Genomic DNA, 25042 nt, shown 5'->3' on the forward strand with positions numbered 1-25042 from the left:
CTTCATACAGTTATTGAATTAACTTTTGCATTTATTATATTCTCCTCAGGGAGGCAGTAAGGAGCAACTCCTCAAACACCCAAAAGAAAAGACTGGATGTACAGTCTATGGTTGTGGACTAATTTCAAGCGCAAATTTTTTTTGTTTTTGTTTTTTCCTTTTGCAACCTGATGCTTATAAACTCAATCATTAAACCACACACCCATTCAACAGCTTATTAGGCAACTGAATTGTGCGTCTTCCTGCTACAGAATTTGTCGGTCCATATACTTAGTCTGCATGGGCGTGGAGACTGCGCAGCGAAAAATCACTGTAATATTCCTATGTAATATTCCTATATGAACGTAAAGCATGTCTGTGATGCTCAAGTGAGTTTATAGCCTACTGAACTTATTCCTACTCGATACATATCCTGGCGTCACTATAATAGCCCTCAAAGCAAAAAACAATCATATTTCCACATTATTTTCCCTTAGAAGACCCCATCTTCATATAACTTGCATCTCTTTGATATTACTTAGGCCCTACTACATTAATTGAGCTCAGTAATATGATCGTGCTTGACGGTATTTTATATCTTATATGGTCATATTATATTATAATATTCCTACACGATAATGCAGACTATAGACTGTGGCATGTTTTACTCATAGTAGCTGCATTATATGCTATGAAGTTTTGTTATGATATTTGCATAATATCCTAAAGTGTATTACGTGATTACTATAGTTCTTTTGGATACAATAGTGGATACACACTCTACAGATAAAAGTAGGTAAACAGACTTTAGGTATACCGCCACTACATCCCTATAGGCTACAGCTCAATCATATCCTGTGTATTTTTGTGGTAAATATGATTTCTCCCTTTTCTTCCACATTTATCCTACTTCTTCCGCAGCCCAAAGCATGCTCTGAGATTTTTGTGTGTGTGTTTTAGTGTGATTAAAATGCACGGCTGTGACAGATGGCCCTCGAGTATAAAAACTGCCTGCGCTGCTCTCAGGGTCATTACGGTAACAGGCGTCGTCATCCTCCCCCACACCGCCCGCTAAGCACAGCTCTTTTTTTTTGCCGGTGAAAAGGGCTAGGAACGCGGCTGCCATTTGGCGCAGTTTGAACTACATCCGCTAACAAAGGCGTCCTGTTATTTATTTATCGTCTTATTTGTGGATTTTATTTAACTTAAACAGTAGCACGTACATATTTGTCGTTAATATTCGCCATGAGTTCTATCAACGTGAAAAAACTGAAAGTAAACGAGTTGAAGGACGAGCTGAAAAAGCGTCAGCTGTCGGACAAGGGGCTGAAGGCCGAGCTGATGGACCGCCTGCAGGCCGCGTTGGATGAGGAGGCCCTGGCCGGAGACTCTCCGCTAGACCAGGAGCCAGCGGACGAGGGCTTTGGTCCGGCCGCTGACCAAGAGGGCATGGGAGAGGAAGAGGAGGGCGAAGGAGAAGAAGGCCCGGTTGAAGAAAGCATGGAGGCCAACGAAGAGGAAGAAGAGGAGGAGGAGGAAGAAGAAGAAGAGGAGAATGGAGATGGCGGTGATGTCGTTGCGGAGGACGAAGAGATGGGTGAGGGAGAAGAAGAAGACGAGGAGGAGGAGATGGATCCCATGCTTAAGGGCGATGTGGACGACATGGAGAAAATAGACACAGAGGACGGTGAGCCCGGAGACCAGGCTGCTGAGGGTGAGTCGACTGGGTTGGTTCAGAAAATGTGACTGGCTGGATGGACTGTGACTGGGTGTCAGTTTTGCAATGCCGCTGGAGCCGGGTGGGGAATGATTGAATGCGTTACAATGGAGCGTCCATGTTGAGCCAGATAGCGTGACCTCGCTAGGCTAGCTAGCGGTCGCCACAAATTGTAGCCAGTCAGCTAGCTTAGTATCGGTAACCAATTCAGTTAACCTAGCTAAATATCGATAGCCAGCACGCTAACGTTAGCTTTAGTAGTGGTAATTCGTAAGATAACGTCGTCTAGCTACGATTCCATTGTGAGCCAGTGAGTAAGTAAACTATCTAGCTAGGTAGCTTAAGTTAGCCAACGGCTTTTCGTTTCGGTTGGTTAGCATGTTAGCTTGCCAGCTAACGTCATGGTATTAGCTGACAAGCTACATTTCTTTGTGTCTGCGGTGCGGTGCTAGCTAGCTGGCTAGCCGGTTAGCTAGTCCAGTTGTTCCCATATTGATCCCCAGATAAAATAGATTGTTTTATATGAACAATATTCCACTAATTAGACGTTGGCATAGTTAGAAAATGTAACGTTACAAGAATGGCCACTGATCACAGATTTTCCTGTCTCCACTGTTAGCCCCAACCTACAGTATGGACGCTTCTGTAGTTACCAAATAACAGTAGTATCTAATAAAATCTTCTCAGGTAGGCCTACGTGATCCTTCGGATGAAATGTCTTCAAATAGGTGACTGTGGCATAATGTGTATTGATTTAGGAGTATTTGACATTTAAAGGTCTGGGAACTCCTGAACTAGCTAACCTAAGCTATCCAGAAGATGTTCAAATCGAGACGAGATAAGGCAGGTGTTTGTCTAGGTTACACGTGGTAAGTTTGTCCGTGGTTTGAATGGAAAACGTCAGCTATTTTGTCAGACGACGATAGAAAAGAAGAATTCCCAATAAATAGATTAGCCAACCTGGTAATTATTCAAGCTAAGATGGGGGAAGGGGATCAGTACAGGCCTAGGCAGGTTTCACATTTTCCTTGCATGATGCATTTGTCCCAGACAATAGACTTGTCCCCTAGAAAAAAACTATACCCAAGTCTCTTTGAAAACAGTCTATTTTAAGCCCTTGATTTCAGGGTTATTGTCCCCTTTCTTTATTTTGCAGTGATTGTTTTCCCAATCCCAGCAAACAGTGTTGTCATAATGTTCACTTGGACCAGCTTACATTGTAACTACTATCTGGTCATTAGAACTGTTATAATTCATGGACTTTGATTGTCTTATATTAAGTGTAACCATGAGGTGTTACCTCTTAGTTAATATAACAATAATAATGGTCGACACATTGTAATTAATGAACGGGCTTTGTGGGCCAGAACCCCACTGCCAGTCCGACCTCTCTCTCTCTCAAAAAGGAGCACCTCATTCTATATCTTTGTTTTATTTCCAAAGGGGATGCGGACAAAGACACGAATGCTGATCAGAAGAATAAGAAGGGTGTTAAGAGACGCCGGGAGGAACATGGAAGGGGCTACTTTGAATTTATTGAAGAGAACAAATACAGCTGGTAAGGATGGGACAGAGCAAAAATGGCCTTCGGCATCCCTGAAGCGCCATCCATAGCTTTGTTGAACTGTATTGGCTTTAAGTGCCAATGCACCTAACTAGCAAGTCAAAAACCCTAATTTTCAAGTATTATACCATTTATTAATAACTTTACTTTCACACATGTTTTGAGGGTCATCCCTGACTACTTAAAGAACCTTACCATTTACCTTTTGCAGTGCCCACTCACATTGTGTCTTTAATGGACTGCATTCTGTAGCAGAAGTGCATCTATCAAGTCTCTATGAATTTTTACATCTGTTCCTCATGCCACTTATTGTTTGGAAAGCCCATTGTGTCCTCAAGGTGAATCAAGGCTGCTCAAAGAGAACCCAGAGGGAAGTAGCAGATGTGCACTTTTGAAGGGAGGGAGGGTGGGGGAGGAAAAGAGGAGGGAGTGGAGGAAGGGTCCACCGCTGCAGAGTAGCACACAAGGATGTAGCAAAATTTCCCGAAGTGTTTTGGAACGTCCACGGAAGAATTTGCAATTGACCGTCCATCGTTTGGCCTCGCACTGATGTATCTTCTTCTTTTCTTTTTTTTTAAGTTGTTTTACTGGTTGTATGATGTCAAAATGCTATTTCTGTCCCTTGTATCATGTCTTGTGTGTATGTGATCATGTACGAGAGTGTGAATGCATGTGTTTTACGAGGCTCCTTTCTTCCCCCGCGCAGGTGACATCATGCATGATGTGTGTGTGTGAGAGGGTGTATGTGTGTATACATGTACCTACTTCTTGGTCAGTGTTTTGTTTTCATTGCGCTATTAACTCAGTGTGGGGAGCGACTGGTAGGAAGCGGCGTCTGTCTACGGTTCTTGCGAACATCAGCTGTCGTTTTTTTTTTTTTTTTTTTTTTTTTTTTTTCATCTCAATAAACAAGTCTGGGATTTTTAACAGTTTTCTGTACCAGACCTAGATTGAGTCGCCCAAGGACCCAGGATAATTAGAACTTGCTGGCATTGCTGTCTCTTTCCAGGGCTGTGATTTTGTTTTGTTTTTTCCCCCCAGAATTTCATGCGTTTGTCGATAGCCTCCCTTCATTTCCAATGGAGATTCCAGTTTTTCCTGCTTTTGCCCATCACTCCTGTTTTTTTCCCCCTCCCTGATAACATCCCGGTGCTTTAATTTGCCCTGTGCGCAATCAAAGGCCCCCCAGGCAGTTACAGGCCTGTAGAGCCACTTCTGTCAGCCTGTGTGTGTATGTGAGACCTGCTGGCTGGCTGCATTGACCATATGCTCCAGCTCAGACAGAACATGGCCGTTCTCCCATGTCACCATAAATCTCCCCACAGCAGCCATTTGTAGACCGCACAAGGCTGTTTGAGGATAAACAAGACGACAGACGTCCATGCACTCTGGGAGGTGTTTAGTCTGGAACAAATAATGGAGACAGGATGATGAACCCCAAATCTGATTCTGCCTAAATAATTATTTTATTCTACCATACTTTATCATTCTCACACTTGAAGCATGATATACACTACACACAGCATTCTAATTGACTTTATTGGATTATTGGACAATATTTTGACAAGTTTCCTAAGTGTCCACAAGGGATTTTGGTATCCAATTCAATCTACAGAGTTGGTAAGTTACTGTATTTCATTTTGGCACAAATTCATGGCCTACTCCTGTTACACATTGACTCCTCATTTCAGTTAAGTATGGAACTATCTTGTACTTCATAGTTACACAGGACAGTTTGAGGTAGGCATGACCTTTTCAGTGAGGATCCTACACACGGGGAGTTAAATATAACGACACCCGTTGTTACTGGGACTGACCCCACAGCAATCTCAGAAACCATAAACACACTGATCTGAAAGGGGAGAGGCCTGCTTTGATTTTTATCGTTTTCACCCACCGGTAGCCTTGCACACTACGGCTAGCGGAGGTGTTTTCTTTCTGTGTCTCTCTCTAGTTTTAGATTTCGCTGGATACTGCAAGGTAAGTGCTGTCTGCCACGGCGGACAATAAATCTGACTATCCAAAAAGCTTGAAGGCTCACGCCTGCCGGATTTTCTGTTTTGTATTCTCTGTTCCCCCAGTCTGTCTTCCCCCCCCCTTATCTGTCTTGCCCCCATGTTTTTCAGCAGGTGGTACCCAAGTCACCTTTACAGGCTCCATGCAGCTGCATTGACCTCTGACTCCTCTAACTGACTGGTTGTGCTCTCTCTTTCAGGGCCTCGTTCAAGTCCCCCGTGCCACCCCTGGAGGAAGAGGATGAGGAGTTTGACGACACAAAAGTCTGCCTGGACGCTTGTGAGTATTACCTTACCTTAATGTGGCAATTTACTATAACCATGGAAATTAGTTTATTTCACATTTATTTGACCTAGTTGGGTTATCCAAAATCTTATTTGCATGGGAGGCCTGGCCAAGAACGAAACGGCAACATGGAAGTTTTGAACAGCTAGTACATTATCAATATCATGTTAAATTTACTATGTATGGCATCACATTGACTACCATGGTAAAGGTTTTAGTTAACCATTTCACTTGGACACAGATTTATTCATGTGTGTATTTGTGTACTCTAGACAACTGCGACCTGCACTTCAAGGTGTCGCGGGACCGTTACAGCGCCTCCTCTCTCACCATGGAGAGTTTCGCTTACCTCTGGTCAGGAGGCAAGGCCAGCTACGGCGTGAAACAAGGCAAAGTCTGCTTCGAGATGAAGGTAAAGCCAACCCCTCTCCAATTGCAAAGTTTAGTATGCGGGTCTTTGGGCACGCATACTAAAGAGATTTTCTGTTTTCTTGCCCTGCACTACCATGCTTTTTTTGGTGTGTTTGATTCATGATTATATTCCTGAACGTTAATAATAATACGTCATGTAGCACTAAACTAGCAGAGTTTACAACGTGCTCATAAAATATAGAAATAGTAAAAAAATATATAGATAAAATTCAAAAGACCTTCAAAGTTACCATCTGTGTCATCGCATATGGACTAGTGGACATACTGACACTTTTTGCTCATGTGTTTTGCGTCATGTCAACAGATCACAGAGAAGATTCCAGTGAAGCACATTTCCAGTAAGAACATGGACATCCATGAGGTGCAGGTGGGCTGGTCCCTGGCTACTGGCACTCTGCTCCTGGGTCAGTATCTATATTTCCTCTATAGTCTTTCTCTGTAAGCCTTATATCGTTGGTTTTTCCACTTCCACTTTGGCAATCCATGCACGTAGATGCCAAGTCTCAAGTCAGTCTTAACTGGGTTATCCAATTCCCTCTTTATGCGCACTACTTGGTTTTTAAAGACAATGTTGGTGGCCAAGTTTAAGCTGTGATGGAATGCTAAAATTCATATAAACTGAATACTTGAGCTTTCTTGCATTCATTGGGTGCATGCACAGTAAGCAAACCCAGTATTAAAACATGGCTAAATCAATAAACGGCACTTAAAGTGTGTGCATGAAGACAGGTGAAATCAGATGAAGAAAAAAATGAGGTTGATGTGCTTTTTAACAAAGAAGAATATACTTAAAGATCCCTCTAGTGGTGTATGGACAGCATGACATGTAAATGTAAAATGGCTCCACTAACCACGATGCATTGTACTAATGGTGGTCTATTACAAACACAAGTAATTCACCCCCACACACACTATTACATTGTCCTAATGACTAATGCAGAAATGCCGAGCTGTCTGTTAACTGTCACGAAAGTAATGTTTTTGTTTTTTCCATACATTTTTAGGTGAGGAGGAGCACTCATACGCCTACTCTGGGAAGGGCAAGAAGACCACCAACTGTGTGACAGAGGACTTTGGAGAGACCTTCGAGGAGAATGACGTCATCTGCTGCCTTATTGTAAGACACCTTCAGATTCAGTACTACTTTTTTTTTTTTACTACTTTTATTAGTTCATTTATGTAGACAAAATGGAAGCCAAGTCATTAAAACAGTAATAACATATGATCATTTAAAAAAAAAAAAATAGAGGGGCAGATTTCTAATGTGTACAGGTGAGATAAAAAAAAATATATAATCTATAATTCTCACAGAACATAACCAATAGACCAAATCTGAGATAACTATCCCATATGTTGTAATCTAGGAGGTGTGTCCTAACAGAAACTTATCTGAGATGTTAGAGGAAAAGGCTATTATGGGGAGAAAGCATTGTATTAATATTACCAGAAAGAACAAATCCACATACAAAATCACAAAAAACTGGGAAGTATAATTTAATTTGTATGGATGAATGTGGTATATGTGCCATTTTCCTATCATTCAAAACCTGATGATTGTTTCTTTTGAATCAATTATAAAATCGCACATCAGAGCATTACTTGAATCTTACAAGTCTGTTTTGCCTTTCCTCAGGACTTTGAGGGAGAAGAAGTGGAGATGTCCTTCTCCAAGAACGGCGGGGAGCCGGCGGCGGCGTTCCAGGTCGGTAAGGACTCTCTGAACGGCCAGGCCCTCTTCCCCCACGTCATCTGCCACAACTGCGCTGTGGAGTTCAACTTCGGCCAGATGGAGACTCCCTACTTCCCTCAGCCCGAGGGGTTCACCTTCCTGCAGCAGATCCCTGTGGACGAGCGAGTCCGGGGGCCCAAGGGACCAGAGACCAAGGCCAACTGCGAGGTAAAACGCACTGACCGTAGTCAGCATAGTTTGTAGCAGAGGTGTGATTGTCGTCTTCTCAATTTCAATTCATTTGTTTGGTAGATTTGCCTTTTTGGGGGGGATTGCCGCCATAGAATGCAAATTCATTTCCTTGGTAAATATACCTGATTTCCTGACTTTTTCTAGATAATCATATTGATCCTTTCCCCCCACTTTTTTTCATCTGTCATAGATGATAGTGATGGTCGGCCTGCCAGGCTCAGGGAAGACCACATGGGTGAAGAACCACGTCCAGGAGAACCCTGGGAAATACTACATCCTTGGCAGCGACACCATTGTGGAGAAGATGATGGTCAGTACTGATGATTATTTTTGGTAGCGCTAGTAATAAGACTGTGCTTGGAAGATAAGTGGCAGGAGGGTGGCCAAGTAGTTGAATCAACCATTCTGTAACCAAAAATCTCAGGTTCAGTCCTCGAAACAGCCAGTATATGCACATCAAGAGTCATGAACCCTTTGAACCCCCACCTGTTCACCAGCTTTAAGTCAGTTTGGATAGGAGCATTAACTAAATTGCTAAAATGTAAAAGGTTATTGAATAGATTTTGTGTACATCTGCGATGTCAGTTTCTGTCCTGTCATCCAAAGTCTAGCTTCTTTTGCCCCAGTATATTTTGTTTCATTGTTCAAATTGTGTATTCAATCAAATATTAATGTAATTTCATTTAATACAGATTGGCAGCTTGAAACGGCAGTCGAAGGACACTACAAAACTGACTGCCATTTCCCAGCGTGCACCACTCTTCCTGGGAAAGTTCATCGAGATTGCTGCTCGCAAGAAGAGGAACTACATCCTGGATCATGTAAGTGGATATTCTGGATTCCGCACACTGCTTGTGCCAATATCATACGCATATGAAATGTATCAAGACAGAATCAAACATTAAAATTTGAGTATCATTCTTCTCTCCCCAGACTAACCTGTCCGCCCCAGGCCAGAAGAGGAAGATGTGTTTGTTTGCAGGCTTCCAGCGTAAAGCCGTGGTGGTTTGTCCTTCTGACGACGACTACAAGCAGAGAGCCCAGAAGAAGGCCGAGAGCGACGGCAAAGAAGTGCCTGAGCACGCTCTCCTCAAAATGAAAGGTAATAAGGTGTTGCTTGCCCTTTTCTTGACAAGATTTTCCGCAGTATAGGCTCATATTTTTCACATTCACTGTGCATCTCTTTATGTCCTTATTTAATAAAGAATTAGTGGTGTTTTTTGTCCATTGTTAAAATGCATCCATCGATGGATGCATTTTATTTCATTTGATCACATTTTCACAAGTTCAAAAGCTTACTTTGTCTTTGCGGCACCATCCTGGGTTGTAGTGTAGAATTATCAGCTCATTTTGGGGGTTGAAGTTCCTGACAAAATAACTTTGTTTTAGATGCTGATGCCTCTGTAGTTGCACATATGCACATATATTGTGCATCCCTAGTCATGTTCTTGTTTGTTGTCCTCCCTTTACAGGCTTCTTCTCTCTGCCTGAGGAGGGAGAGAGCTTCAGCGATGTGACCTTTGCCGAGCTGCAGAAGGAGGAGGCTGCCAAGCTGCTTGAGCAATACAAGGAGGAGAGCAAGACAGCCCTGCCTGCCGAGAAGAGGCCCAACCAGGGAGGCATGCCGCCGAAGAGAGGCGGTGGCCAGCGCGGCGGCGGCCGGGGAGGAAAGAACCAGTTCAGCCGCGGCGGAGGACCTGGACAGAGGGGCGGCGGCCGCGGAGGCTTCCAGAGCAGAGGCAACTTCAGAGGAGGTAGGGCGGACATTTTGTCTCTGCGCTGTGATAAAATGGGGGGGTGGGGATGCAATGCCACTCAATAAGAAAATATTGATGTAGCATTTGTGGAGTCTTAAATAATAATGCCAAAACTGTAATTTCAGGATGTTTTTTATGCCAGAATGGTTCAGGATTTGTCCTCCCATTCCCAAAAAGAACAGATTTATCTATTATTGTCAATACGTGTCTGTTAGCTTGACTCCAATCTGTCTCCACTGAAATATCCAGTGAGACTTCCATTAGCAAAGGCTACAGTTGGAGACGACCTTTGCACCAGCAGTAGTGTTGTATTCCAGTTTTGAAACAGGCTTTAAACCCTAACTTATATTTCCTCTTGTCTGTCTGTAGCTCCCGGCCCTCGCGGCGGCTTCAGCCGTCCACCCCGTGGCTTCCTGCCTCCTCCAGCCTTCAGAGGAGGCTTCCCCAACCGCGGCAACTTCAACCGGGGTGGCGGCCTCATGCCCAGCCTGGGCGGGTCCCCCAGAGGCGGACCAATGAGGGGTAACATGGGTCCCAGGGGCGGGTCCATGAATAGAGGCGGCCCAATGAACAGGGGGAACATGAGCAGAGGAGGCGGAGCCAACATGAACCGGGGAGGCGGTGGAAGCAGGGGCAACTTCAACCAGGTGGGTTTGATAAGACTGATACATGAATTACCTAAATCCACAGGTAAAACATTGGTTGCTTAGCGTAATATTGAGAAATGTTGGAGACAAATTTTAATCAGTTTCCTTAATCGATCGTCAGCCACATTAATGACCAATTAATCGATTAATCATTATGTAAAAAAAACAGCTATTGACATCGAAAATACAAAATGTGTGTTTTTACACCTGTGTTTAGGCCTACTCAACAAGTTAATCAACCAAGCATAATTCAAGAGATTAACTAGTCGGGGTTAATTGTTTAGGATTAATTACTTGTCTTTACATTGTGTCCAATGGAACCCAACTGGTGGAATATGCAATGAAGTCTCTGCACTGCACTCGTATTAATGTTAGCAGTGTTAGAATTGTCCGATTTTACAAAGTTACTCTTTACAAATACTGTTAACACATGCGAGTTCGGAGAAAATTACAGACATGATGTGATGCGCATATTAGGCGCATTACAGAGAGATTTAGATCAATTTCTATACATTGATTAACTTTTTATTTTGTGCCGATATTGTGGCACTGTGCCACAGCTTATGTATTGGAAACTATGGCACGACAATCTACTGGTTTAAGAATAATAGCATATCTACGTGGTCAGGGAAGAGTCCAGTGTGCCCACTTCGCCAGCCAGGGGAATCTTCCTGCATTCCCTGTCATTGTGCTTGTAGACGTGCTGTATTTCAACATTGTATTACAATGTTTACAATGAACGCTGTCGTTTTGGCTTTCTTCTTCCTCTGTATAAGCAGTGAAGTTAAAGTGCGCCCTCATGGTGGTAAATGATTTCAGCAGAAAATGAGAGAAATAACACAGCTTGTATTGTCGATTAATTAGTTAATATATGCTCGATCAGTCAAATTCTTAACGGTGATTAAACCATCAGCGATTTATCATCAACATCACTATTGGAGACCTATATTCTGTTGTTTTTTAACTTTTCAGCTTGATTTTTCTGGTTGTATGGATCTTTAATCTTATTTTAACTGCAATTAAAAGCTCTTACAAAGTTGTGAATTTAACTTGCTTTTCTCCTTCTCTTCCTATGTAGTTCCAGCAAAGAGGCGGTAACCGTGGCAACTTTGGCAACAAGAATAGCAACTTTGGCAACAGCAGGAATGGTGGCAACTTTGGCAACAGGAACGGCAACTTTGGCATGGACAAGGCCCAGGCCTTCAACCAGAGCTGGCAGCAAGGGGTCAGTATTACTGCAGCATCACATCACACCAGAGCTCCAAGTACAGATCCATATCTGTGCCGGTGTTTACAAATGATAATGTAAATGTAAACAATTTAAACCTGAAACGCATTTAAGACTCATTTATCGCTCTTATCCTGTCAGTTGTTTGAATTGCTGATTCAGTTAATTTGATGGTGAGCAAAGCCAATACAGGTTGACTGTGGCTCAGCAGTCATACTTCATTTTCAGATTGTTCCTTTATCTAAACAATATCACCCATTTAGAACTTTTTTTTTTATTTTTTATTTAATGACCCTTTTTCTTGTGAAATACTGTCCATATGAGTATGTGAGGTTTTTCAGACTAACAGCTGGGGAAGCTGATTACTTAATGTCACACTGATACATTACTTTAGACAGTCAAAAATCACCTTAACATTGTTTTTTTGCTGTTGATCCATCTATGGTCTAATATGAATTTTTGCATGAGGATATAAATAAGGAAACAATGGTTTGTGGATTTGAAAAAAATAAATTAAGGCCTTAATTTTTGAAAATGAATGGATGGCCTTGAAAGTAGCAGCCGTTTTAAATTGAAGGATTTCACCAGGATTTCTTCACTTGACAAGATCAGGAGTGGGACAAAATGAGGCCTCTATGATGCCGAATTTTGACCAACGTCATGCTTTCTGCCTTTTCATGCCTTCTTAACCTGCATTTTGCCTCATGTATGTGACTAAACTTTGTGTCTCCTGTGCAGTTCTGGAACCAGAAGCCATGGAGCCAGCAGTACCAGCCCGGGTATTACTAAGAGACTCTGTTCTAACGGACTGGTGGCCGACACTGAGACCCACCGCTAGCCACGGAACATCCCTCCGCCCCGCTTTTTTTTCTTTTTTTTTTCTTTTTCTTGTCCTAGAACCCACTTTTAAAAATGAAAACCTACCAACCGACGACGATGACTTAAGCGATATGGAGCAACAACATTCCACATCAGAGAGGAGACCAGGCTATACGAGTCTCTTTGAAGCTTTATATATATATATGAATATATACATGTACAACGTGGGTTCAGTCTCATTCAATCATCTGTTGTTGTTTTTTTGTTTTTTTTTGGTTGTTGTACATTTTATGATTAATTTTTTTCCACCACTTTTAAATCACATGCTTTTAAAAGAAAAGAATCTCATGTTTGGAGTATCAGGAACCAGAAACATGTTGTCGGCCCGGCAGATGTTAGGAACGTTTTTCAGGGTTGTGCATTTTATCTGTGCTGTGATTTGTTTTTTTGTTTTTTTTGATATTACGAATTGTAAATATTTGTTTTTTTTGCTTAGTTTTATTTGTATGAGAAGTTTAAGAAACGCAGTAATGATTGAAAGGAACCCTGGCTTCTTAAGAAGTGCGGTAGGTGATCTAATATTGTTAGACTGTACATGTAGAGTCCACTGTCAACAAAACAGTTGAATTGACGCAGCAGATGATTTTAAGCAACTATTTGGTTTTTGTCTTTTGTTCCCACTATCAAGCCTGTAACCTAAACTCCATAGACGTACAATAAACAACTCGTTGGCTTTTTTACATCTCTTACTGGCTTGTGACTTTTGATTCAGTTCAAAGGTGCGTAAAGGACCTTTGAATGGGCGATGGCCTGTTTGCTACTTCAAACGATAAGGACATCAGCCCCTCTCCGGCCCCAGTTGACACCTCATTAGTCAAGTATTCCCTTCATGTGTCCCGTCTTTGATACACTGTTTCTAGTACCTTTAGGTATTCTAATGCATATCGCTTTGAGAAAGTATTTTGGCCAAGCCATTTTTTTTAAGGATATGAGTAAGCCATTTTAGTACTGCATTATGCCTTTAATTTGTTAAATAATGCTTTTAATTTATATGTCTTAAAATTAGGGCACTGACTACGCTTGGTTCTCAGGTGTATGTTGGAGAAAATTGTGGTTCCTAGTTTGAGTATCTTGTCTAACGGTTCCTTAGTGTGGTAGAGTTGTGACAAAACAATTAGCATTGAATTGGTGCAGTGTATCGAGGAAAAAAAAAAACTAAAAATGAGGCAAGTCCAACAGGACCACACAATAGCATTTTACAGTGTTGCATGTATATTTTCTATGTTTTATATTACCGCAATGATTTTTTTTTTTTTTTTAAATGAATAGAGATCTGAGGCTAGTTTAGCACAAAAGGGTCGAGACAGGCTGGGTGGCAGCAAGGATTCACGGTGGCTCATTTTCACCAGCAAACCAAAGGGCTACACAATGTCACAACACGTTCACAATCAACACCACTTACCAGAGTCGGGTCCATTCATGAATTAACTCAATTTCAATTCAGCCGAGGAATTGGAATTGGAATTTGAAAAACCTGCAGGAAACAGAATTGGAATTTCAGAAAGTTGGAATTTAATTCAACGAAATTCCATGTTTTGTTTTTTTCTTACCACATATCTGAGATTATAAGTAGTGTTATATAGTATCAATACTGAATAGCATAAAATGTTAAAGGAACGTTTCAGGTGGTATTTGATGTGTAACATGTAATCGTAATACATACGTTATGATTGAATGTATTTGATTTAACTGTCTATTCGATTCATAATGTTTGATTTATAATGTGTAGCGAGTCAAGACAAACTCTCTTAGAAGTGGAATTTCATGGAATTAAATTCTGTTTCCTGTCATTCTAATTCCAATTCACATTCTGTTTCCTTAGAGCTGGGTGACATTCCAATTCCAATTCCATTTCCAATCTAACTCCAGGAATTGAAGTGGAACTGACCAAGCATCCTCAGTTCAGTTCATGAATGGCCCCTGACTCTGCCACTTAACAGCTTGCAAAACCTTTGAGACAGACGAGAAAAGAAGCTGAGAATTAACCGTTTTCAACTTTAAGAAAAAAACAAGAAAAACAAAAGGATCCTGTGTTTGGAAGCACCTCAGAGATACATATTGGTGACTTTGTGGCCCTGCAAATGATGGCAGCTCCTCATTTTACAGCTCATAATGTGTCACACCACATTATTCTGGCAGAGGACACCCACCAGTGTTTCTACAGCTTGTGTCGCAGTGCTAGAAAAACAGAAACATCAGGCCCACTAATGTCCAACCAGAAGTTCTGACCGTTAGAGTAGATCAGGCAAAAGATGGTGTTTGGTGTGTCCATTTTTTTTACCTGCCCATGTTGATTATTTAATGAACATGTATATAGCTCACCACTATTTCAACCATGCATGAATGTTCATTAATTGACTTCAGGTAATGCTGTGTTGTGATTATGAAAGTGTTAGTTTGCCCGACTACTGGTATATGATGAACTGTCGATATATTTAAACTTTTGGAGAGTTTCCGCCCTCCCGTTTTATTGTACTGGATGCATAAACTTTAGCAGGTTGCAAGTATTGAGTTTGCAGTATAGTCTATAATAATAATAACAATAATAATAATGAAACAGACACACTATATTTTTATCGCTTTATGTTGCAGGTTGTATATCAGGTGTTTTATTAAACCAACAGCGCAAAAGCTTTGAGACTTTCTGACATTTGTTGTCTTTTCTATCCGACAATTTTTTGATATTTGTGTTCAGACTTTGGATTGTTTTTTGCTTTTTGCTTTTTTAAATTTCGTCTCAACTCTATTAAAGTAAAAAGAAGCTGATAAAGAATGAGCTTGTTGATTTATTATATTTTTGAATAATTCAGCAGAATCACCCTGCTTTATAATGAAGCACCAGGGATAATTTCTTCCTGTGACATTCATTTTTTCTTCTTCCCAATGCCACCTGAGTGTTTTCTATTCACATGCTGGAGGTCTATGGGGGGAATCCACTTCCCCTCCAGACAGACAGCTTGACTTTGCCTATAGGCCACATGTTTACCTCCATCAGCAGCATATTAGTGAATGACAAGACCCCCCGCTCAGACAGCAAACAGGGCATTAGGCATTGGCCCTGATTACCAATGTTTGGCCCGGTCTACATCTGCTAATGTAAACAGATGAAGACCTATTCTAGGTTAATGTGGATTGACTTCATGTTTCTCTGTATGTGGCCGTGTCGCTTCATCCCACTGTCAATATGCCAATACACACACAGAGGGCCGGTTACAAGTGTGTTTACCCATCATTGTCAGTGACAGTGTAGCCTCAGTGTAGCAAGTGTCATAAGTCATTAGCAAGGAGGGAAGTAACTAATTACATTTACTCAAGTTACTGTGATTGAGTAGCTTTTTTTGTGTGCTTGTACTTTTCTGAGTATTTTTCAAAGTCAGTAATTACTTTTACTTAAGAATGGTTTTACTGAAATTCACGACATTGTAAATCACATCCATTACAGAGTATAGATTTTGTGTCTCTCCATGAGCAACAGAAACTGGATCATCATACACTGACAAATTGTGGAGCCATTCAGCAAAGAAGAGAAGTGTAATCTGCCTTTACTTTGATTGTGCACTTTATTTTGTTATTTCCAAATTTTCCAATTTAAAGGAACTCTGTCATCTTGTGCTTTTAGAATTGCACATCTAACAATGTTCTCTTTTTTTTGAGTACATGTTAAATGAGCCACTTTTTACTTTTACTTAAGTAGATTTTGACACCAGTACTTTTACTTCTACTTGAGTAAAATATCAGCAAAGTAACAGTAGTTCTACTTGAGGAGGACATTACTCTTTCCACCATTGGTCATTAGGCAAATGTATTTGATCTGCAGTACAATTTCCTATAAGTGTAAATGAAGAGGTGAAAGAGCCAGCTGCAGCTGCATGTGGCTCCATGTGAACTCCCTACAACATGAATGTGAATGGGCCTGCAGCAAGGAAGAGGAAGGACAGGAGGTGTAAATGAAACAAAATATTTTATTTTCCAAACATAAAATATGTCACTCATCCATACTATGTACAGCTTGAAAATATAACACATCTGAGATCAAATCAGATATGACTGATGAGGATTCAATACAACTCATACAATTGCAAAAAAAAGATATCAAAATTCATTATATACAAAATATATTACAAAGTGCTTGTGGAAAAATATAGAGTTGGTTTGTGGCAGCAGGACTGACACTGCCTGCTGTCTCCCCGAGAATACCCATTTAAATAGAAAGTACTAGACGTGTTGTTTTAAACCATTATACATAGGATACCCTAACAAAAAATCACTATAATATTCCTATAATACTCCTATAGGGACTTACAGTGTGTCTGTGGTACTCTGTGGTGAATTCATAGTGACTATCATACTCGATGATATATTGTCATCTCTTTATAGTGTCACTATAATATTCCTAAATCATTGGTTTGGACTGATGGTTTTCTGTGTTTTTTGCATAGCATCCTTCCTATAATGTATTATAGGATTACTATAGTCTTTTTCAGTGAGGGTAACTTCATACTATGGAAACGTTGTCCATCGTGCACGCGCACCTCTCTACAATCATATTGGGGAATTCTGCCACTTCTATCTCGGTGTAGTCTCCCTTCTTGACCAGGTACATGATGGGTAACGGGGCGCTCTCGGCCACCGTGCACCGCCTCTCCCCGTAGCCGTAGTTACGCCTGGGCTGCTTGCAGCCTCCGGTGCATCTGAAGGCCTGGTAGCCGGCCGGTTCAATGATCCAGTACTGCGTCCAGGTGAGCGCGCGGAAGTTGATGAAGTGCTGCTCTCTGCAGCATGTGTCTTTGTTTTGATTCACCTCGCAGTCGCCACGAGAGCTGAAGAAGAAAGGACAAAGAGAGGGACTGTTAGGTGACTGTTGGGTGTCACACCATGGGTGTCATTTGGGTATGGCAAGGTGTGGGCACTTGCTATAGTATATCTACATAGGTGAGTCAAAATTTTAATACTGTAGTTTTATCATTCTGATGGAGAGCAAAAATCTATTTAGTAGCCATATCTAAAAAAAAAAACTAAAAAAAACAGCCATAACTATAGGCTAAGGGAAGCATTAAGGACCAACATCCTGTGTGCGTCTGTGCAAGATAGTTTGGTGACTTGAGTCTAAAAATATTATATCATATTGTCCATATTATGTATTGTCAGTCAAAAAGAATTGCCTTGTTCCACTGTCTCTCCAAAAATGTAAGCTAGTATAATATATAGCTACTATATAGTATATATATAACCGAATTTGGAAGTTATGGTGGCAAATGATTGTCTACTAGAAGCGGGAACTTGGCCATACCTTTGGGTTCAGATAATTGACGCCCCTGTGCCACACTACTACTCACACGCAACGGCGCGGATAATTAATGCAAATGGTGGAAAAAAGGAAAAAGGATATGGGCTAATTGTCACACTGATACAATATCCTGTATATCAAAGCGCGCGCCCTTACCCGTACTCTTCGAGGTTGAGTGTGTAGAGGATGAGCTCGGGCTTTCCCAAGGTGTTGTCCGTCTGGTCCTGGGTGGTAAAGTGGACACTCTTGGCCATCTCTGCCGCGTAGCTGCCAGGTCTCTCGCCCTCGATCCACACCTCCAGGTGCATAGGTGTCTTCTGCTGGGTCTTGGACCAATAGTGCACCGCCTGGGTCACATCAAAGCTCTTCCAGCCGGTCTCGTGAATGGGGATCAACCTAACACGCGAACACAGAGGGAGAGAGGGGCGATTAATTTAAAAAAAATGTATCAGTTTATAGAACTCATAGTTCCGGCCCTCACTTCTGATTGGCCGAGCCACGTTCGAAACCGTTAGGCCTTATAAAAACGTCTCAACTGTGAGTTAATCTAAATATTAATAGGCTACAATGTACAAAGGCACATATTTTTTTATGTTGCGATCATTGGTGCCATAATCCAGAGTGAGCAATCATATAAAAACCCAACTGAGATGTAAAAGAGAATTACCGTTACTTATGTGTTGCTTAGCAACCACGCTGTCTGGTAACTATTCAAGAACTATATTACTAGGAAAAGAAGAAAATTTGATAACCTATTGAGGCCTTGATTAACAATGATTTCTGCTCTAAGGCCGCTTTAAACACAAGTCACAGGATTTAAATCCTAAGAGAGAGACTATAATTTTTTGACAACACGTCACGAAAATCCCATTATTCACGTGACTATCCTGTTCTCTCTTACCGTGAGTCCACCAGTGATGTCCGGTTGGATCCGTTGGGCAGCACCTCCACCCAGTAGATGCTGACTCTGGCGTTGTTGACGGGCCGGTGGCTCTTCCTCTCCGGCATGGAGCGCTTGTGGTAGGGAGCCCGCTTGTAGAGCTTCAGCTCCGCCATGTTCACCTCGCTGTTATCCGGGATCCTCGCCTCCATGTCGAACACCACGCGTTGTCGAGTGGTGTCAGAGTACACATACTCCCCAGAAATATCTAAATAAACAGGACATTTAAGCGATTAGGTGATTGTTCTCCTCAGTAACTGGAAAATACTTTTGGGTGGGAGCGATTCGGCGGCGCGTAAAACGGCCTTTGCGCACCAAGTGTCACAATTACGCATGGAAATATTTGCGTGCTTCAACAGGTATCAGTGTCAAACGTAGTTACACATGGATTCCCATCAGTTTCACCAAATAATTATTCAAATATTGGTAAAGGTTATTACCTGCATTGCCGGGGATCCCCCTCAGAATGCCCGCCAGGCTGGGCAGGGACCTGCGTTTCCTGCTGTGGTGCAGCTTCAGCATGGACATGTACTTGTTCTTGATATGCGCAGGAATAACCAGGTTCTCCAAATCCCTCTTGTGGATCCTCGGAACCTCGTCCAAGCCCAGCTTCTGCAGCAGTGCGTCCTTCATATCCTGGTGCGTAAAAGCCTTGGCGAGGGCGAGGAGAGCGGCGCACAGGACACAAGCGCGGAGGAAATCCATCAGTAAAACTTGAGTGGTCCAGCAGTGAAGGGAAGAAACAGCAGTACAGTAGCAGTCTGTTGCCAGAGAGAGACAGTGCCCCTCTGACACTCCAGTGGCCCTTATATGCTTGTGGCCCTCCCAGTCGTTCACACTTTGTCGATGGGGGTGGGGACCGTTATCAGAACAAAGGTGCGACAATAAAGCCCGTCCTAAACAGGATATCTAAGTGGCCATACTTCAAACAGCAACAATTAGACTCAAGTGCCACCCGTTTTGTGTTGGTGAAATTTCACCATACTTCCACGAAAACTATGCTTATGTCTGTGTCCTGTGTTGCATTTGATGTCAGAAAGAGGAAATCTGAAACAGCAGTTGAAAGTTATGAAATATTATTTATGGTGTATTCGATAGTTTAGATTAAAGTTGAATGGGGAAATTGAGTTGTTGCAGCAGCACATAGCAGGATGGAGGTTCCTCCCTGACCACAACTATGTAAAAAGTGTAAAACCTGCAGTGAAATTTGATTTGATTTTTTAATTTAGATTTTATTTATTCATTTAATTGTTCAGCTGTGTTTTTTTGTAAATTAATTCTTAATTTAAAGGCTCAATGTATCCCAGAGTTTGCCCCTCCATTGATTAGCTAAGTGCAGGTTTAGTATCACATGATGGTCTAAATGCTATTTCAGAGGCTTTTCCACCCTGACAAGAAGAAAATTCTGGGGGAAACACTGAATGCTTGTAAGTTTTTGGCATGAAATGGTCAAATTTAAAGATATTGAATATTGGCACAAAATATTGGCTATCAGTGACTAAAAATATCAGTACTGGCCTTCAAAAACCCATATCTGTTGAACCCTAATTAATAGTAAATTCAATAACAATGGGATTTGAAACTCCATATGGCTTTATGTGACTATTCTCATTTCCAATAAATCTAAAGAGCTGACTAAAGTGGCACCTGAATAGTTTTTCATCAATATCTGTTGTGAGCAGCCATAGCTTTCTGTTTTCTTTTTAAAATGTTATTTTTGTTGTTATTTTCTCGTTGTTTCTTGATCCTCTATCATTTCTCCATAACCAAATGCTTTCCCCGCTCGTCCGTTCGAGCCGTCATGTGTCCTCTGCCTCAGCAGATGCGCTCCAGACAGACATCTCTTGACCCTGTGAACCTGAAGTGCCCCCTCTTCAGTAGCACCCTTGTCTACACACACCCCACACTCTGATGTGTACATTCCACTGGACGATGTCAGTCTGGCAACAGTCTGTCACACAGCGGCCTTATTTCTGTCACAGGCTCGATGTGTCTGGCAGGCAGGGAGGCCATCTCAGACAGACGAGGTGGACAGAGATTAGGACGAACATAGAGCTGTATGAAAACCGGTCAGGGTTCATCATGGAACAAGTGTAGCGGGGAGGAGGAGGAAGGAGTGATGCAGGGAGGGAGGAGGGGGACTATAGGATTAGATGTTTATTCCGAGCCCCGGCACCCATTCTTGGCCCTCTCCAGCAGATTAAAATTATTAGCCAAACAGACAGTTAATCCAGGGGCCGGGGGGCCGGCGTGGATGTGGATTGGGGCAGGCTCTTCACAGGTTGGTGATTATCTGATTCCATTGCGAGGATTTGCCTTGCCTTTTTTGTCACACAAACATTAGAAGAGGGTCCTCTCACTGGCTGCCCAGAAGGCCCTGTCCTGCGGTTGTGTATTGGCTCTGTTTGCTCAGAGATGTCAGACAGACTGAAGGGGCACACAGGAAGAGCAAATGACAGATGACTGCCAGACCACACACTCCAGCCAGCCCTGCATCTTACCAACAAGCAAATTATGACTGAAATCTGAATTAGTACTGCAAACCTCATATCCTACCGTCACACAATCCATGTACGTTACAATCATGGGATACATTACTTTTTTGTGTTTTACACAGTTGTAAAATGAATGAGAAATGTCTAATTGCATGCGTCAAAGAGTCACTGTTTATAATAATTATTATAATACTGTGTAACTAGTGTGTAGGCTAATAACAGTATTATCATAGATTTACAATAACATGATTATTCTAATTGTACAATACAGTACGTCATTATATTTTGGGTTTTAACTTAATGTATTACAAATGTATTACCGAACATCAGAACAAAAAAATGCAGTTTACTTTTTGCAAACAATTGCAAAAAATTGTTTTATGTATGTATGAATACATTTCTAAGCCATGCAATATGCAATGGCACAGGATAGGGATTATGATGTGCATGTGTTGTATGATCATTGTTTGTTCTTATATGTTTGTTTCATAGATAGATAGTTAGATATCTGCCATTTGAAAACTTTTCCATCTATTCTTACAAAATGATTGCTGGGATGAAGGTAAATCACATTATGGCTTACTAATTAAGTTTTGAGTCACTTGTTTACAGAATAATTATGTTTTTGAGGATAGAATCATCAGTGTTGACAAGTGAAAATAAGGTAACAACATTTTCCCAAAAATTATATATATACACTATACAATTATATACAATGATAGGAGCATTTTGGAATGTAACCCTTCATATGTACAGTACTGTACAAAGCAAGAGTTTTCTCCCTCAAAGCCCACTGATCTGCACTGAGATGAATCAGGAAAGGTAATAATTGGGCAATCAGATTGTCTGATGTCAGAATCATCAGTATAGACATGTAAATTCAGGCCAAATCCATTGTCCAGTCCAGCCAAAGGCCAGTCTAAGTGCCTTCTCTTCAGAGCCTAAAATACACATGGTACGCTCTCCTTCACATTACAACCCCTAATTCGGTAAATTAAGATGCCCTTTGTGTGATATTTCTCAGTCTTTCTTCCTTCCCATGCCAATCAAAGACTAGTTTCCTAGTTCAAAGCTACATCTGATGCTCCTAGGTGCCATTTCTTTTCAATCAAAGGCCAACAAGCTCCTACAATCAACAACACAGGTGTTAATTAACATCCAGACATTTGCATTCAAAAGCAGTCCAATTTATAGGTCATTCCCTTCCATTTGTGAAACATGAAATCCCCTTGCTCGCAAACAGAGAAAGTGCTATTGTGGAAGGTCTGGTTTAAATCCTCGTATAAGTTTACAATCTGCTCTCAAGACAATGCAAAATATTACAGAAGCTCTTAAAGGAGGGAGAAGAGGCCACAGGACTGTTTTGCATGTGGTTTGCACATTTCAGCCAAGCAGGCATCTCGCTTTGGGTCTCTCCCTGGAAACAAGGTGGAGCTGCTGCCTGCTCAAAAGTCAATATTGAAATTGTGTTGGTGGTCAGGGCAAATTCCTAATTATTTACATGGGTGTATTGTCATCGACTTCCTGATTACGCCAGATCTTGCTATAGCCCTCTTTATCTTAACATCAAATATTTGGGGGAATGAAACGCGCTAGTTTGCACCTTAATAGCCCATGCAGTTGCAGACGTCAAGATACACTCAGAGTCTGGATCAATCTATAGAGCTGGCTGCCAATAATCATTGATGTAGTCTGAGTGACATCAGACGGAGGGGAAAGCGCTAGACATGTGCAAGGACAATATAATTATTGCTCAATGGCCTCCGCATCTCGACAAAGTACAGGACAGTCTAATTGCATTTCACACAGTTAATGACGAATCAATCAGCGCAGAGACGGAGGTTTTTAATCCCTGTGTAGACTTAAGGAAATAGGATCAGACATGAGACACGAGACATTAGTAGACTGATTAGATAGGACTAACATTAAATATTTTCGTTCACTTTTAATTAATCGACGGAGGGGAGACTTCAAATGTGCAGGCTATTTCTTGTTGCATGGCAGACGGAAACGACCAAGACCTATAAAATCCCAAACCGATTTAATCCTGTAAATAACCACAATAATGCATCCTGGAGGATATTTGGTGTGGCTTTGATATTTCAATAAATACTGGAACCATCAGACACTATTTACATTCAAATCTGATATATTGGTGAGTTCAACGAAAGTCCGTAATATCATTAAAAGCGGCTGTTTTTGATTGCATAGTCACAAGAAATACAAAACAGCTGAGTTAACAGTTGTGGGAAGGCAACTTGAACACCAGAGGGCGCGATAGTGACGCAACAAGAGGATAGAGGCTTTAAAAAGTTGGTTTGGCACTGCAGCATCATGGGAGAGAGAGAGAGAGAGAGAGAGAGAGAGAGAGAGAGAGAGAGAGAGAGAGAGAGAGAGATAGAGAGAGAGAGGGAGGATAAGTACATGTTCTCAATTTTGTTGTACGATATTATAGATATTGATGATGATCACATGGGACATGTTTCCAGACCAAAACATCAATCATCTCAGTATGTTTTTATTGTAGAATGTACAAAACTGCTGTTTGGCTGTTTCTGATAAGCAGCCATGCCAACAAAGTCAGTGAATTCAGAAAGAGAGAGAGAGAGAGAGAGAGAGAGAGAGAGAGAATTACAAAATGCATTAAATTAGACTCGGTCACCTTCAAAATATATTTTATAGGACACATTGTGAGGCCTATTAATTTTACTGTATTTGTGTTTTATCACAGTGGCTCTGCTGCTTTGAATCCTCTTCTCTCTTACATGCACACACACACACACACACACACACACACACACACACACCCCTCCCATGTCCATCTCCCTCCCCCCTAAAATTCAACTGCTATGTAGGCCATAAATTATTAATAGATGTACTTTGAGTAAGCAGCTCCCTTCAAAGAGATGTGACTTTTCTGAAAAAAAGATGGCAGATACTCTATAATAATATAATTTGAATAAAACCTCACATGTCTGCAGGCTTTCCAAGTTTATCTGCTCACGGTAGCTTCATAACACAGCAGATGAGCAGTTTAATTTTATTAAATTTATAATTTATAACCACTTTGAGTCTCTGAAAACCGGTCTGTGTGTCACACCTGTGGATGTGTGCACAATTTGGGGATCTGCATATACAAAAAGACTGACTCACTGTGGCTGTGGGGTTTCAGAAGACTGCAGGGTCATCAGACATTCTTCCTGCAGGCCTGTTTATCTTGGGGACTGGGACACTTTTTAGTTTGCCTCTCTCACCTGTGTGAGCAGAGGAGGCAGACATGTTAGGTTTAGGCTATGTGTAAACAACCAGAAAATCTAGGCCAAACTTTACACACCTTAACGTTGAGACCCCACTAGGGGCCATGTGATATGGAAAAACAATCTATCAAGTTAAAACAACTGCAATAATATTCAAAGATTCATTTTCAAATTAAACATCACTGCCAATGGCTTTCAGACTGTACACATTGTTGTTGTCCTTGACCAGCTCATAAGAACAGTTTGATTTCTGATTTTGATGTACAATTTACATCAATGATCTGTATTCTACTATGAATTTATATTATAAAGTTTAATCAGTCAGTCTAAAAAGGTGGGTAAACTCTACTCTGCGAATCAAAAAGTGGGTAAACTCAATTTAGGTGGGTTTACCCTTGATTACATCCCTGGATGTAATTTGTATGATATAAAAACACAATTTTCTCCCTTCACCTTCCATAAAAAGGTAGGAAACTCCTGATATAGGCCTATAGACTCCAGCCAAAATAAAGAATTGGAATAACCATATAACACAACACATATAGGCAAACTATGTACTATTTTGTGCTGAAATTGTCAAAACTGGGAGCTTGTCTGAGTGTGGTCCACCAGATCAGATCTCAGCACAGTTTTCACTG

The 25042-nt window shown here is 41.4% G+C and overlaps 2 protein-coding genes across 3 annotated transcripts; one reads left to right on the forward strand and one right to left on the reverse strand.

Annotated features, from left to right (window-relative positions):
• Positions 1 to 1081: 1081 nt before the first annotated feature.
• Positions 1082 to 15070, forward strand: hnrnpub (heterogeneous nuclear ribonucleoprotein Ub). Of its 2 annotated transcripts, none has more exons than XM_071528965.1 (14): positions 1082 to 1693; positions 3140 to 3254; positions 5476 to 5555; positions 5834 to 5973; positions 6298 to 6397; positions 6998 to 7110; positions 7627 to 7890; positions 8105 to 8224; positions 8607 to 8735; positions 8848 to 9016; positions 9387 to 9668; positions 10041 to 10318; positions 11397 to 11543; positions 12285 to 15070. In XM_071528965.1, the coding sequence occupies exons 1-14, from the start codon at positions 1225 to 1227 to the stop codon at positions 12333 to 12335; spliced, it is 2457 nt and encodes an 818-aa protein (XP_071385066.1). In that variant the 5' UTR covers positions 1082 to 1224; the 3' UTR covers positions 12336 to 15070. The 2 variants fall into 2 exon arrangements, with proteins under 2 accessions (XP_071385066.1, XP_071385068.1); XM_071528967.1 differs by having other exon boundaries at positions 1082 to 1666; positions 10041 to 10292; positions 11410 to 11543.
• Positions 15071 to 16920: 1850 nt separating this feature from the next.
• lft1 (lefty1) lies at positions 16921 to 19357 on the reverse strand. Its single transcript, XM_071528978.1, has 4 exons — positions 19093 to 19357; positions 18614 to 18860; positions 17869 to 18108; positions 16921 to 17245 (listed from the first exon to the last, which is right to left on the reverse strand). Exons 1-4 carry the CDS (start codon positions 19355 to 19357, stop codon positions 16921 to 16923), a joined length of 1077 nt encoding a protein of 358 aa, XP_071385079.1.
• Positions 19358 to 25042: the final 5685 nt, after the last annotated feature.

This window comes from Centroberyx affinis, unplaced genomic scaffold (genome assembly GCF_046629955.1).
Source record: "Centroberyx affinis isolate AG114_WGS23_722 - 3 ecotype Tasmania unplaced genomic scaffold, CSIRO-AGI_Caff_v1 ptg001746l_1, whole genome shotgun sequence".
Taxonomy (NCBI): domain Eukaryota; kingdom Metazoa; phylum Chordata; class Actinopteri; order Beryciformes; family Berycidae; genus Centroberyx; species Centroberyx affinis.

Bases quoted from the DNA above. Each gene is read 5' to 3' on its own strand.
- hnrnpub (XM_071528965.1), top strand. From the start codon at position 1,225: ATGAGTTCTATCAACGTGAAAAAACTGAAAGTAAACGAGTTGAAGGAC. The intron at 1,694-3,139 runs GTGAGTCGACTG...TTATTTCCAAAG, and splicing joins CGGAGACCAGGCTGCTGAGG to GGGATGCGGACAAAGACACG. The intron at 11,544-12,284 runs GTCAGTATTACT...TCTCCTGTGCAG, and splicing joins ACCAGAGCTGGCAGCAAGGG to TTCTGGAACCAGAAGCCATG.
- lft1 (XM_071528978.1), bottom strand. From the start codon at position 19,357: ATGGATTTCCTCCGCGCTTGTGTCCTGTGCGCCGCTCTCCTCGCCCTC. The intron at 18,861-19,092 runs GTAATAACCTTT...CTGTTTATTTAG, and splicing joins GGGGATCCCCGGCAATGCAG to ATATTTCTGGGGAGTATGTG. The intron at 17,246-17,868 runs GTAAGGGCGCGC...TTTCTTCTTCAG, and splicing joins CTCAACCTCGAAGAGTACGG to CTCTCGTGGCGACTGCGAGG.